Source organism: Pezoporus flaviventris, unplaced genomic scaffold (assembly GCF_033815535.1).
Source record: "Pezoporus flaviventris isolate CSIRO_AGI_PZ_B2104156 unplaced genomic scaffold, CSIRO_AGI_Pfla_v1 ptg000025l, whole genome shotgun sequence".
Classification (NCBI taxonomy): domain Eukaryota; kingdom Metazoa; phylum Chordata; class Aves; order Psittaciformes; family Psittacidae; genus Pezoporus; species Pezoporus flaviventris.
This window is the reverse complement of record NW_026892573.1, coordinates 22,242,919-22,256,442: the sequence shown is the minus strand read 5'-3', so window position 1 is coordinate 22,256,442 and position 13,524 is coordinate 22,242,919. Positions and strand designations below refer to the sequence as shown.

Sequence of the window (13,524 nt, the reverse complement as noted above, 5' to 3'; positions counted from 1 at the left end):
AATTGGTTTACATTCTTCAATCATAAAACCCCTCAGCTGATTAGGAACAATTCTCAAAGAAGCTCAAAGTATTTTCTGAAAGAACTAAAAAAAAAAAAAAACAAACCTCAAAATGATGGTTCTGGTCTCACATTGGCACATACTGCTAATGCTTAGAGAAAAAAAAAAAACACACACAATCCCCTATTTTAACTAATATCTGGGATCCTCCACAGCACTAATTTCCCTGTGCGGTGGGTCTTCCAACTCAACACACATCTCTCAAGCTCATCTATTTCATGGGGGAGGGATGCAGGAGTCCACTGCTAAGTGATCAAGCATGTCAGACACTGTCCCCATCACAAGCTCCCACTCGTAAGTGTGCTTCTGCCACGTGCGATTCACATGCACATCAGTATGTGGGGAAGGTAGGGCACTTTCCTACAACATAATCAGCAGAGAAATGGTATTTATGATGTTCACGGCTCAAGTCTTAATTGCACAGTTGCTCTGAGCTTGGCAATGGCAGTTTCCAAAGCATCTTCCCACAAGCTGCACCTCAATTGCAAGTATTTCCTGGTGGCACTGCCCTTACATTCTCCTGCAATGTGCCACGTGCTGTAGAGGTGTTTAGTTGACACAGTCCGTGATTTAAAACACTGCTGTTGAAAGAGCTGCTCTCTCTGCTGCCAAACATCCAGCAGCTGGAAGGCTGACAGCCAGACTGTGTGCAATGGGTCTGTTTGCAATGCACTTCAAGAAACTTACAAAAAGCACGAAGTGTTGGGTTAATACCACTTGGCAGGCCTAAGACATGCACACACAATAGTTCTAACAAAGTTCACCAGTCTGACCTGGCTACCTGTCCTAAAAAAGGGGACAAAAGTCATGTCTAGAAGAACTGAAACACATACACCACAGGCAAAAAACTAACAGAAAAGAAAATGTAAATCACTCCTTAAAGATGAGTGAATCTTTCCTTTTGAAAGGCTTCTAAACAATCAGTCATCACTCCTAAATTCAGTCAATGTGCACAACAGGAGAAACACAGAATGGGCCAAGAGAAAATCAGCACTGCCAAGTGTCCGTCTGAACTAACACCAGTGCAACTAGCACTGTAGTCTGTAGTCTACCTGCCAGCCTGCTGGGCAAATACTTATTTGCTAGTTAAGCTAACCAAGATGAATAAAAATAACATTTCAGAAAGAACCAGGAAAGCTGTAGCTGCCAAGTCTCTTCAATAGCTCCTCAGTTTCAGGCTAGTTACTGTCCACCTCTGAATTAGACACTGCCTGCTTGCACATAGTGGGTCCCTATGTGTCATGGTGAAACCCAGGTCCTCTTTTCGAAGCAACAATTCATCTGGCTCCACAGTAATTTGCCCTTATTAGCAGCAATGAACCAGCATCTCCTTAGAAATGCGTGAGGTCTGTGCAGCTCAGGGATTACAATCTGCAACATGCACAGCTACTGGCGTACACCAAGAGTAAATCTGTTGAAACAGCTATTTGTGCAGATGGTCAGAAGGGGCTGCTGCAGTTGCTGCTGCTGCAGGTCATTTACAACTGAGTCAATTTCTAATATAAACCTGACAAACGCTTGAGTTACCACCAAAACTCACACTACATTCAACAGATCAGGATTTAACTCAGAAGAATATGAGGTGCCATTTGTAAGAATTGACCTGTTTCATCCAAGATTTGGTAACATGCATCAGAGTTTCACAGAAATTCTCCAATCTGAGTATTCTGTAAAATTGCTAGTGGTGCAGCACTAGACAATGTGATCCATGATCTGTTTTCTGGGGTATTTTTAAATCAAATTTGCTTCAAAGGTGATTTTTTGGTTCATGATCCTTCTTTCTACCTGCATGTGAAGACCTCATAGATACTACAGAATTTTTAAAAATCTCTCAGTTCTTTAATCTCTTCAGAGATTAAACAAATCTGACACCAAAACCTGTATTTAATTAATTTCTAAGGGCAAAAAGCAACTCAGTCATGTTCTCCTGGGCTGGCAGCGGCCAAGGTTGGTTTTAGTTTTAATTACTGATGTACAAGGCAGAACTTTAACAGCGGTATGACTAAGGGCACTACTGAAGGAACGCCTGAACAAAGAGGCAGGCATCCCATCTACTTCTTTACAATTACTATTATTATTACTATTTGTCATTTTTATTTTATCACTACTACTCCACATTAAAAGAAAATGGCCCACCCACGACAAAGCTTTCACCCACACCACTGCCATTTGTTCAAATTAGTAAAAGTTTTTAAACAAAATATTCAGCTCTGGCAGAAAACAAGCCATCCACACTTCCCACATAGCTTAGAGAATACACCTAAAATGACAGTCCTTGACACGGAGTTCCTTTGTTACTCCACTTACTTGGGGTTCTTCAGCCCAATCTCACATTTCATTCCTAGTGCCAATGCTTGCCTTTTCCTCTTTCTTCTTTTTTGATCTTGACATTTATTTAAATATATTAGGTTTGGGGGACAATAGAGCTTTGCTGTCGATTGTACTAAAGGTATGAAATAGCACAGTTGTATAGAAACAGATACAGAAAATAAATCCAGGCTTTAATTAGTCATTTTCACATTATATTCCATAACTTGTATTTTGCTAAAAATAGTATACTTCATTATGTATTTAAATTGTCACTGTTAAACCAATAATAACCATTCTACTGGAAGATAAAAATGATAATCCTTTCCAGAGAAAACCGCATGTAATTTAATTACCATTAACCTTTCTGTACACATTTAATTACCAAAACTTACATTTAAATATTGCTTATCAGCACAAAACTTTTAAGCCTCTAGTTTGAGTAGACCCTGTGTGCAAGTGTCGATACTCACAAATATGTGCGCAAACATGTATGTAAGACTTCTTTTATGCGCTTTAAGATTGAAGCCCTTTACTAAGTCATTGCCTTGCACTGCATCACAGTTTGAGGAATGAAACCAAGTTATAAAGAAATTGATGAATACAGATTAACTGCCAAAATTCTCTTTTGCTCATGTTTGCAGTGCTGGAAAGTCTAAACACAGCTTGAGAAGGTAGACCCACCATGCCAAGTCACCTTCATTTGGGGACACTGAGAGCTGGCAGGAATTCTTCAAGTAGCCAGTTATTACAACCTTCAGCTTCTGTGGTGACAAATACTGCTGTGCGGGTGCTCGACAAAGAACACACTTGTTATTAACATTTACAGTGAAAAGTACGCTGTACATACCCCACACGTTTCTTAATCACTACTCCACCTTCCTCATGCAAATTTTAACAAATTACTTACATGGAAAGCTTCCAGTTTCATAAAATTAGGCCCCACAGGGAGATTAATTTCTTTTGTTCAGTAACCATGTAAGGGTTAAGATATAAATCTACAGAAATGCCACAATAGGTGAAACAAAAATCAATTATGAAGTATTAGCATAGGAAACCGTTCAGGTAATGCAGCCCACAAAAGGAAGCTCACAGCCAAATTAGTGAGTGCAACAAGTGAATACAAAAGTGCCTAACAACTAAACACAACAAATCTCACAAATCTTCACCAAAATCGAACTTACGCAGGGGAAAAAAAAAAAAGTAGAACTGAACTAAAGACACACTTAATGTTGAAAGTGAAGCATTCCCTTCCAGATACTGGTAGGAAATGCAGAGGGAACTAAAAGCTGGAATTTCTTCTGGTGCTTGGTAACGATGGTGATGTTCTTTAACCCAAGACTTCGGGGATTAAATTCAGTCACCCAGAATATGAGTGATCTAGACATGATTTTTTTTTCCTGAGCCCAGCAGGAAGTAGATCCATTAGTCCTAATTCATAGGAAAGTGTTCCATCAACTAGGCTGTAAAAGGAAATAATCCCCCTCCCCCATGCTAACTCTTCTACCTTTTACAAAACCCTTGCAACATATTTTCAGAGGACACAGCATCTCAGCAAAGAGACGAGCAATCTGAAGCGCAGCTGCCACGCTGCGCAGTACTCCCTGAAGAGATTATGTCTAATGAAGAGTCTGGAAGATAATTTTACAGGTCATTTCAAGCAAGATAGTTGAGGCTGAAGATAAAACTGATGTTATGCCAATAGCAGAAACTGTAATATTGCAGGCAGGAAAGAAATTATTAAGGATATTATTTAACAGAGAAATGGTTTAAAAGTCTGCATTGGGTTCGACAGTGCCAAAAAACACTTGATCTGAAAACCACAAAAGCTGAGGAATAATCTGTGCCTGAAGGCAGTTATGCACATCAGAACCCTTTTCCCCCTCTGTTTTCATCTGATAATTTGTGTGCCTCATTTACTTTACAGCTAACATTTTAACGCATAATTACCCTTCCTCACATGTACAAGAAAACATATTTATTTTTCACAGGGCAAAAACCTTCAAATTTAACCAATTTCAATATAACCAGATGTCTGACTGAATTAGCGTATTCTCACTAGTTTAGTAAGCTGACAAGCTGTTCGTCAATAATGTTTTTTCAGTAGCGAGTTTACATACAAGTGCTATCACTTTCAAATCCCACCACACATCAGCACTCAGATTTGGGGTTAGACTTGAAAATGCACTTTCTATCCTGTTTTAACCTACAAAACTGGGCCTTTTGCCAATGAAATACTTGCACAAGAGACAATAAAATGGATCCACATTTTTGTACTTCAGGAGGCAATCTTCTGACATGTAGATTGCGATGTAGGTTTTGATACATCAGGGGCAAGACTTGCTGACTAGGTGGAAAAGGACTACCAGAAAGAAAGTGTTTACTTGCACATAATTTCTAATACACAATTATTCAATTCTTAAAAAGTAGCCTTACCTCTTGGAAACCATTTAGTTACAAATTCTGCAGATATCTTGAAGTGCGGTTTTCCTACCAAAGGTTCAAAATTCAAAAGAAAAGCAAGATTTTTCAGCACAAAATCACATTAAAATTTCATTTTGTACCATACCGCAAATAAAGGTAAGAGTCTTCTGTTCACTTACTGCCAAAAGACTTGGCATAGCTAATGAGCCCAAGGTACCTTGCTGAAGTCTTGTTTGCAACAGTTAGCAGCTACCTCAGACACAATGAAGCTGTTCTTCAGAAAGAGTGGTACTGAATTCATACTTATTCAATATAGAATCATTTAGTTTAGAAAGCACCTTTAAGGTGACCGGATCCAACAATTAACCCAGTACTGCCAAGTCCACCACTAAATTAAGTGCCACATCTACACCTTTTAACTACCTCCAGGGACTGTGACTCAACCACTTCCCTGGGCAGCCTGTTGAGCACCAGTACTGAAACTGAAAGCCTCAACAATATCTGTAAATCTGTCGGGTCTCTTGCTGCATAATCACAGAGTCAGTTAGCACTGACAGCTCAGTATTTCAAATGTTTTTCCAGTTTACAGGTAACTTAATATTTAAGCACACCATAACGTCTCAGCCTGAACCTAATAACCCAGTCAGCACTGCTGAACTCACTGACACAACATCGAGCCAGCTGGGTTGAACACTGACAATTACTCTGATCTTTAATGTGACCCCGTTACTTTGCAATTAGTGAATCATCTGAAAAATCATCTGGGGGAAAAAAAAAAGCAAATTCCATGCCTTTTATTAAACAGACAATTTTTTGCTGTTATAAAGGGGCTGTATATCAAGGCTCAGGAGTAATACCACTGAACTAGTTTGATGGATTAGGACTTTAGCTACAAATACAAGAAATAGGTCTCTTTAAATGTTTTCTATTATTGTGGTTATTATTCAGGCACTAAATCACTTAAAGGCAATCACAAAACAACATATGAAAAACATGTTCTATAAACAACAAAAGCAATAACGTCAGCATTAGCAGTAAATCACCACTTGAGGAAAACTATTGCTCAGTATCAGACTACTTTTCAAGTGACAGTAACATGCCATATTACACCAGCAAGTGCGATACCCTCTCAATAATGTTCAAAAGGAGGGACACTTCAGCTTTTTTTGGATGCCAGCTGTACCCTGCATTACTGTTCTGCATTTATCACCACCAAAAAGATGTTCCTGGGGCATTTTTGCCCATGCAAATGATGCCTATAATTTTCCACTTAGTTTAAAATATAAAAACACCCTAGCAATTAGATATACCAAAAAATACTCCAAGTGAAATGTAACTTTAGTTAAAACATTTTAATACATCAACTAATGTAATCTGGAGGGTTATTTTCTTGTGTTTGCATTTAAGCACAGACATACCATTCAACCTCAAGGAACACGGAGCTCCCTCCTAATGGACAGACCCACAGAACCCATACTTTAGACTCATAATCGAATGGCCACTGGAGATACATACAAGGACTTTAAAGGAAAAATATAGCATCTGACAGCAGGACCAGCTTCCTGAGCTGCCACATTTCTGGAGAAGTAGCTAAAGAATAAAGACTGATAAGCCATGTATGGGCAGACTTGATAAGGCATGTATGCTGAGCCCAAGTACATTCACAGCACATAAAATACTGGTTTTAAATAATTTATCTGTTGGGGTCATACAGACCCTCCATCAGCAGTATACTCAGAATATCCAGAGACCTTACAATTCTAAAGATACAAGGTAAGATTCATATAGTACTCTGTACCATAGTAACATCAGGAAATACTCGTCATTTAGGGATTTTCAGATAAAGTAGAGAAAAGTATTCTTACTGCATGTAGATGACAAAGATTATAAACAGTATATCCTAACATCAGCTGATTCTGTTCTTGGCCATACAAAGGCCACTAGTAAAACTAACTTCTGGCTGAAAAGACAGATCTGCAAAATGTACCTAAAAACATGATGTAGGTGGAATTTAGGGCAGGAAAATTCAAAATCTGTACTTAGTAATCAGCATACCCTGGAGAAGCCTATACTCCCTGCGTTCACCGCTGCCAGCCAAGGAAGTCCTTGCATAAAAGTTGTGTATAGCCATTGTCTATGGGCACCTATGAGGTGGCTTCTTTCCACACTCAGAGAAGCCTCAAAGGACAGCTTCCCCATGCTTAATGTGCATGTAAAAAACAAACACTGCCCACTAAAGTACCCTTTTTAGTAAAGATTATATACATTTGTGAAGGAGCACATTCCTCAAATTTATACCCACCACATATATCAGGTAGCTTCTGTTTATTCTCTCAGACTGATGGAAGCATCTTCCATCAGGGAGGGATTCTAGAGTCATGGACCTACCTGTACACAGAATCAGTCATCTAAGAGCTTGACATGACATAACTGAAGATAAATTCCTGCACTTAGTGCTACCCTTAGTTCTACACAGCCACTTGATTAGGATGTATACTATCCTTATAGCCACTGTAAGAGGATGAAAGGCAATCTCCACACTTGTGTACTGGACCAAGACCTGCTTATACTGCTGAAGGGAAAATATCAGCACCCCACTGACCTTGACAATTTTGTTTGAAGAAATGCTCTGAATCACTTCTGCAAGATACATTCTCTCACAGCTGCACAACCATTCTGAATAAATACACAGCAAAGGAACTTCAGAATTGCCATATTAGTGCAAAGTTGAAGACCACTAGTCAGAACCAATCTCTGAACTAATCATCATGAGGTTTTTCATGTATTTTGATATGGAGTTTAAGTCCAATGTGCAAATTCATGTATTTTGATATGGAGTTTTAAGTCCAATGTGCAATTATGTGTGCTCTTACATGAGCACACTGAACTAGTACTCTCAAAAACACTTAGAAGAGCAATACAGCAGTGAATTCTGAAAACTCTGATTGTTCATACCTGAGTTTATAAATAATCAAACACTGAGAGTGTTGCCACTTCTGTTGCTATTACTCCTTTCCTATACCCAGGTAGTTGTCAAGTGGCTTTTAACCTGCTCACAGATAAACCAGCAAAAATTAGGAGAGATTGACAACTGGAACTTACCAGTCAAGCAATAAAATACAATTCGTACAAATGAAGTGTACATTTTCTGGTAATCACCTGAGATTTTAGGGCTCATCTTGCACTGCTTAATACTCATTTCCCCCTCTGTGGGATAGCTTCTCAGAAGCATTAACAAGCGGTAATTACGTAAGTCCTGCTGACAACAGGTAACCAGAGGGTCACTGTCAACACTGAATGTCAACTGGACTGGATGTTACAAACTGCCGTTCCTGGGACCCTTGCAATTTCTATTTCATTTAGATTTTGTTGCGTATGCTCTTACACCCTAAACCACAGCTATCCAACAAAATTTAATGAAAACACACAAGGCTATAAGATTTTGACAAAACAAAGTTATGAAAGGATTACGGATTTATGAACACTCCTGCACTGTGCACCCTCTCCTTCGGCGCGGCTGATGTACCCAACTGGTGCCACCCGCGGAGGAAGGGAGGCAGGGAAGGAGGGAGGCCGGTCCCGGCCGGAGGGACTCACACTGGGTAGAAAGCGTAGGGCGGCAGGGCGCTCTCCTCGCAGGGCTCCGCGTCGAGCAGCAGGTAGTCTTGGCTGTCGTTGCGCCGGGCGCCGCCCTCCGGGGAGCTGCTCTTCCGCGGGGCGTAGGGCTGCGCCTGGCTCATGGTGCCCCGCGGCTGGGGCGCACAGAGGCTGCTCAGCGCGGCGCGGAAGCAGCGCGGAGCCGGTGGGCGCTCGGTGTCCTCGCAGCCTGCGTCCCGCGGCGGAACAGCGCAGCGCGGTAGCGGCTCCCACCGCGCCCCGCCGGGCGGTGCCTGTACCGAGCGGTGCCGCTCCGCGCCGCCCTGAGAGCTGCCGCCCGCTGAGGCGAGGCGCAGCTCGAACGGCCGCAGGAAAGTTTGCGGCGAGCCAGGCGGCTCGGCGGTCCCCGGGCGGCGGCGAGGGGCGGGCGCTGGGAGGGCGGCGGAGCCCACTCGCCTCCCCGAGGAGCTGCGGTGCCCTCTCCGCGCCGCCGTCACCGCCCCCTCCCGGTCCCGCCCCGGCTCCCGCCACCCGAACGAACGTGGAGGTCGGCACCGCCCGTCTGCCGCGGTGGCACCGTCTCACCTGCACCTGCACGGTGCAGCCTCCCGAGCAGAGGTGTGCATTGCCGGTGCTCCGAGCGGGGTCGTTCTACAGACAGCGCCGAGACGGACAGCGCTCCCCTTCCACCGCCTCGTGTACAGCCTGGCCGAAGAGCTGAGCTGTGCTTGGGGGCAAGGCAGGACGGAGAGTGTGCGGCTGACTCCGCTGCTGCGGTGCAGGAGCAGGACGGGTCGTCTGCCTTTGGTTTGGATGGGCAATACACTGTGTGCTGTGCATGTGTCCTTTTACAAACGCTTCACACAACTTGTATTTATCATCTTTAATAACTCCAGAGGCGACCCGGGGCAAAATGCCACCCTTAATAGCAAAACCCTCACCAATAGTTCTGCAGTCCACTTGTGTTTCTCAGTTCTGCTTCACTTTGATGATATTCTCATTTTACTTGCTTAGCTTGTAATAGCTTAAATATACTAAAATAATTACAAGCCTTTCTAGGACAAAATGTAAGGCACTGAAGAAATAACGTGAGACCTGTAGGCATCTTTCACATTAAACATAATAGACTTACTACTTAATAAGGGATCATTTAAAACTAAATTTTGTAAATGTTAAAAGTGTGTGCAGTTAAAAATGCACGCATCCAGATAAAATCTCTCTCACATCCTCAGCCACGTTCATGTATTGGAACTACTGTCAGTGTTTGTATTTAACTATATCCTGGGCTGCATCAAAAAGAACATGTACAGCAGGTCAAGGGAAGTGATTCTGCCCCTCTACTCTGCTCTTGTGAGACCCCACCCGCAGAATTGCGTCCAGGTCTGTGACCCCACTATAAGAAGGACATGGACCTGCTTGAGCAAGGCCAGAGGAGGACGCGAAGATCATCAGAGGGCTGGAGCACCTCTGCTGTGGAGACAGGCTGAGAGAGTTGGGCTTGTTCAGCCTGGAGAAGAGAAGGCTCCAGGGGAGACCTTAGGGGAGCTTTCAGTACCTAAAGGAGAGGGACTTTTTACAAGGGCATGTAGTGACAGAACAAGGGGGGATGGCTTTAAACTGACAGAAAGTAAATTCAGATTAGATATTGGGAAGAAGTTCTTTACTATGCGAGTGGTGAGACACTGGCACAGGTTGCCCAGAGAAGCAGTATCTGCCCCATCCCTGGCAGGTTCAAGGCTAAGCTGAAGGGGGCTTTGAGCAACCTGGTCTAGTGAAAGGTGTCCCTGCCTGTGGTGGGTGGGTTGGAACTAGATAATCTTTAAGGTCCTTTCCAAACCAAATCATTCTATGTTTCTATGATTATTGGTATTTTTACAGTGTTTTATTAGACATGTAAATTGCAAATCAAATTACAATGAAATAGCTGTATTTGCTCTAGAAAGTTATTAGATCTTCACTGCTGTCTTTCCCATCCAGGTATTGTTTTAAGTCAGCGTGCATACAGAGCTAGACAAAAGGACTATTTTTTCTGAACCTATATTGAGTTTACATGGGAAGGTTTTGGTAACAGGGGGTTATAGGGGTGGCTTCTATGAGAAGCTGCTAGAAGCTTCCCCCATATCCCATAGAGCCAGTTCCAGCTTGCTCCAAGACAGACCCACCACTAGCCAAAGGTTAGACTATCAGTGATGGTGCTAGTGCTTCTGCTATAACATAGCTAAGAAGGGGAAAAGTTACCACACAGGAGCAATTGCAGCCAGAGAGAGGAATGAATATGTGAGAGTAACTGTCCAGCAGACACCAACATCAGTGCAGAAGGAGAAGAAGAGATGCTGCAGGCAGCCAAGCAGAGATTCCACTGCAGCCCGTGCTGAAGCCCATGGTGAGGCAGGCTGTGCCCCTGCAGCCCATGGAGGCCCATGGTGGAGCAGCCCTGGGAGGCTAGGGAGGACCCCACACCAGAGCAGGGAGATGCCCAAAGGAGACTGTGACCCCATGGGAAGTCTGCACTGGAGCAGGCTTCTTGCAGGACCTGTGGCTTCATGGAGAGAAGAGCCTGCGCTGGAGCAGGTTTGCTGAAGGATTTGTGACCCCGTGGAAGGGACCCATGCTGGAGCAGCCTGTTCCTGAAGGACTGCACCCCATGGAAGGGACCCATGCTGGAGCAGCCTGTTCCTGAAGGACTGCACCCCATGGAAGGGACCCACGCTGGAACAGCCTGTTCCTGAAGTACTGCACCCCATGGAAGGGAGCCATGCTGGAGCAGTTCATGAAGAACTGCAGCCCATGGAAGGGATTCACATTGTAGAAGTTCATGGAGGACTGTCTCCTATGGGAAGGATCCCACGCTGGAGCAGGGGAAGAGCGTGAGGAGTCCTCCCCCTGAGGAGGAAGGAGTGGCAGGGACAACTCCCAATCTCTGTACCTCCGCACCACTGTGGGAAAGATGTTTTGAGATTTAGTTTTCATTTCTCATTACCCTACTCTGATTATATGTAATAAATTAAACTAATTTTACCCAAGTTATGTCTGTTTTGCCCATGACAGCAATTGGTGAATGATCTCTCCATGTCCTCTTCTCAATGCATGAACCTTCTGTTACAATTTTCCTCCCCTGTCCAAATGAGGAGGGGAGTCATAGATAACTTTGGTGGGCATCTGGTGTCCAGCCAGGGTCAACACTCCACATTATCTGGCTTGTACGCATATTAACCTTTTGTTCTTTTGAAATAAAAAATCTGTAATTCTGTCTGGTGGTATAAAATCTGAGAAGATTACCTGCTTAATATTTCCCTTTTGTGCACCCTTTTTGTTACAGAATCTGAAAATACGTCTGTCTTCTTGGATAAAAAGGATTGATGTATTTAGTGTGGAATGGAGCTTAGAGCTTTGCTTTTATTTACTTTAGAGCTTTCTTAATTAGTTGTGTTACAGACAGCAAGTTACAAACTATTCCATCATCATTCACTCAATCAAGTATGGTGACTGAGATATTTCACTCAGAAAGATGAAAAAGAGAAACTGAAATCTCCTGTTCCCTGTACAGGGGAAAGGATGAGAGACAGAGTGAACTTGTGTGACAAGTGACAGGCACGTTGCTTAATGCACTGCTAGAAGTCACTTGGGTACCATGGCAATGAAAGCTGCAAAGGAAGCCGTGCAGAACAGCACAGTACCATGATTCAGCTTCACTGAATAACTTGCATAAAGGTTATCACTGTACAGCAGAACATAGGTGCAATTGTATTGCTTACTTGCAGACTAATCTAAACCCATTTAGGAACAAAGAAAGTGGCAACCTCTACCTGTAGTTTCCAGAAACTTTCAGTGTTTCATAGAATGATGTTCAGTTGCTTGTGTTCAACCAACCTCTTGTTATGTGAGCTGGTTAGAAGGCACTAACAAAGGTGCTCTAGCACACACCACAGTCATAATTTCCTGGCTCTGTTCTGCACTGAAATACTGTCAAAGACACACTTGAGTAAGCCAGGAAAAGGGCAAGTCAGCATACTTGTGCCATGGCTAAGCAGTGTCACTGCTGTTAGTGTCAGCATCACTTGGAAACCAAAGTATGCTGTACAGCAAAGGAATGCTGGTTTCTTGGAAGTGTGAAAGATGCCTCCTGGAATTCCTTCCTACTGTATAGTACAGGACACAAAACTCACTTTTAAAAAGCCAACATATCAAACCATTGCAACTCAGTGGTTTTGTTAGTTCTTTCCTTAAGAAAAAATGGAATAACTATTGTCAACTACTAATTCTAATCACAGGTAATTTCTGCCTTTGTCTAAATGTGAATGAGATCGGAAACATGTTGCGCCACCAAAAAACTTTTCATGTTTCTAAAATTATTACTCTGTATAGTCTTTTCTGGCCATGATCCAGCCTACTGCTCCACATCCAAGCTTTCATAACTGTACTCCTTTTCTTCCCACAGAATGCTGCCTGGATACATTTATGAAACTGAAGTGCTAATTTTAATCACTGTCAAAAATTACAACTGAGTCTTTTTTCTGCAAAGGGGGGCTTGATCAAGAGGTGGGCTCAGATGGCTACTGGATGTGAGCACCCGGGTGAGAACACTAGGACTGGATCAAAGAAACACAAGAAAGTTTTCAGAAACTGTCCAAAATGTCCTGGCTAATGAGAGTCTGGGGTTTTCAGGGACTGGAGATGCTGAAGGACTTTTGCACTCTAAAAGAGAAGGGAGAGAAGTAGAGTCTGTGATGAGAAGGAATGAATTTAAGGATGTGTTCCTACCTGGATATTTATACTGAGGATTCCAGTTTGTGCGCAGACAGAGATTTCTATGATCATCGTTATTGCTGCCTGTCAGGGATGTTCCTGCCGCCGTCACTTAGCCATGTGCACACACACACAACACAGGATCCCACACAGCCATTATACTATTTTTTGCTGTCAGACACATTCGATTCTTCTCTATGCACTTTCACACAAGGTCTGTCATGCTACATTTGCCTTGGTTTACATGATATAATTAATTATTGTCAATTAGTTTTAAAAATCTAAAATGGAGTAACACCCACTTGTACTGTGTCTACACTGCAACAGTGAGTACAACTGAAATACTGTCATTAAATCCATTGCAGTTTCATTAGTGTCACAGTTTATCCC

At 42.9% G+C, this 13,524-nt stretch overlaps 1 protein-coding gene across 1 annotated transcript in view; it reads right to left on the bottom strand.

Moving 5' to 3' along the window:
• Positions 1-8,703, bottom strand: part of TRPC6 (transient receptor potential cation channel subfamily C member 6) — an 86,212-nt gene extending 77,509 nt beyond the window's left edge. The window contains exon 1 of the mRNA XM_061457832.1: positions 8,389-8,703. Coding sequence (XP_061313816.1) covers positions 8,389-8,531 — 143 coding nt within the window. The 5' untranslated portion in view covers positions 8,532-8,703. The remainder of the gene's footprint in view (positions 1-8,388) is intronic.
• Positions 8,704-13,524: the final 4,821 nt, after the last annotated feature.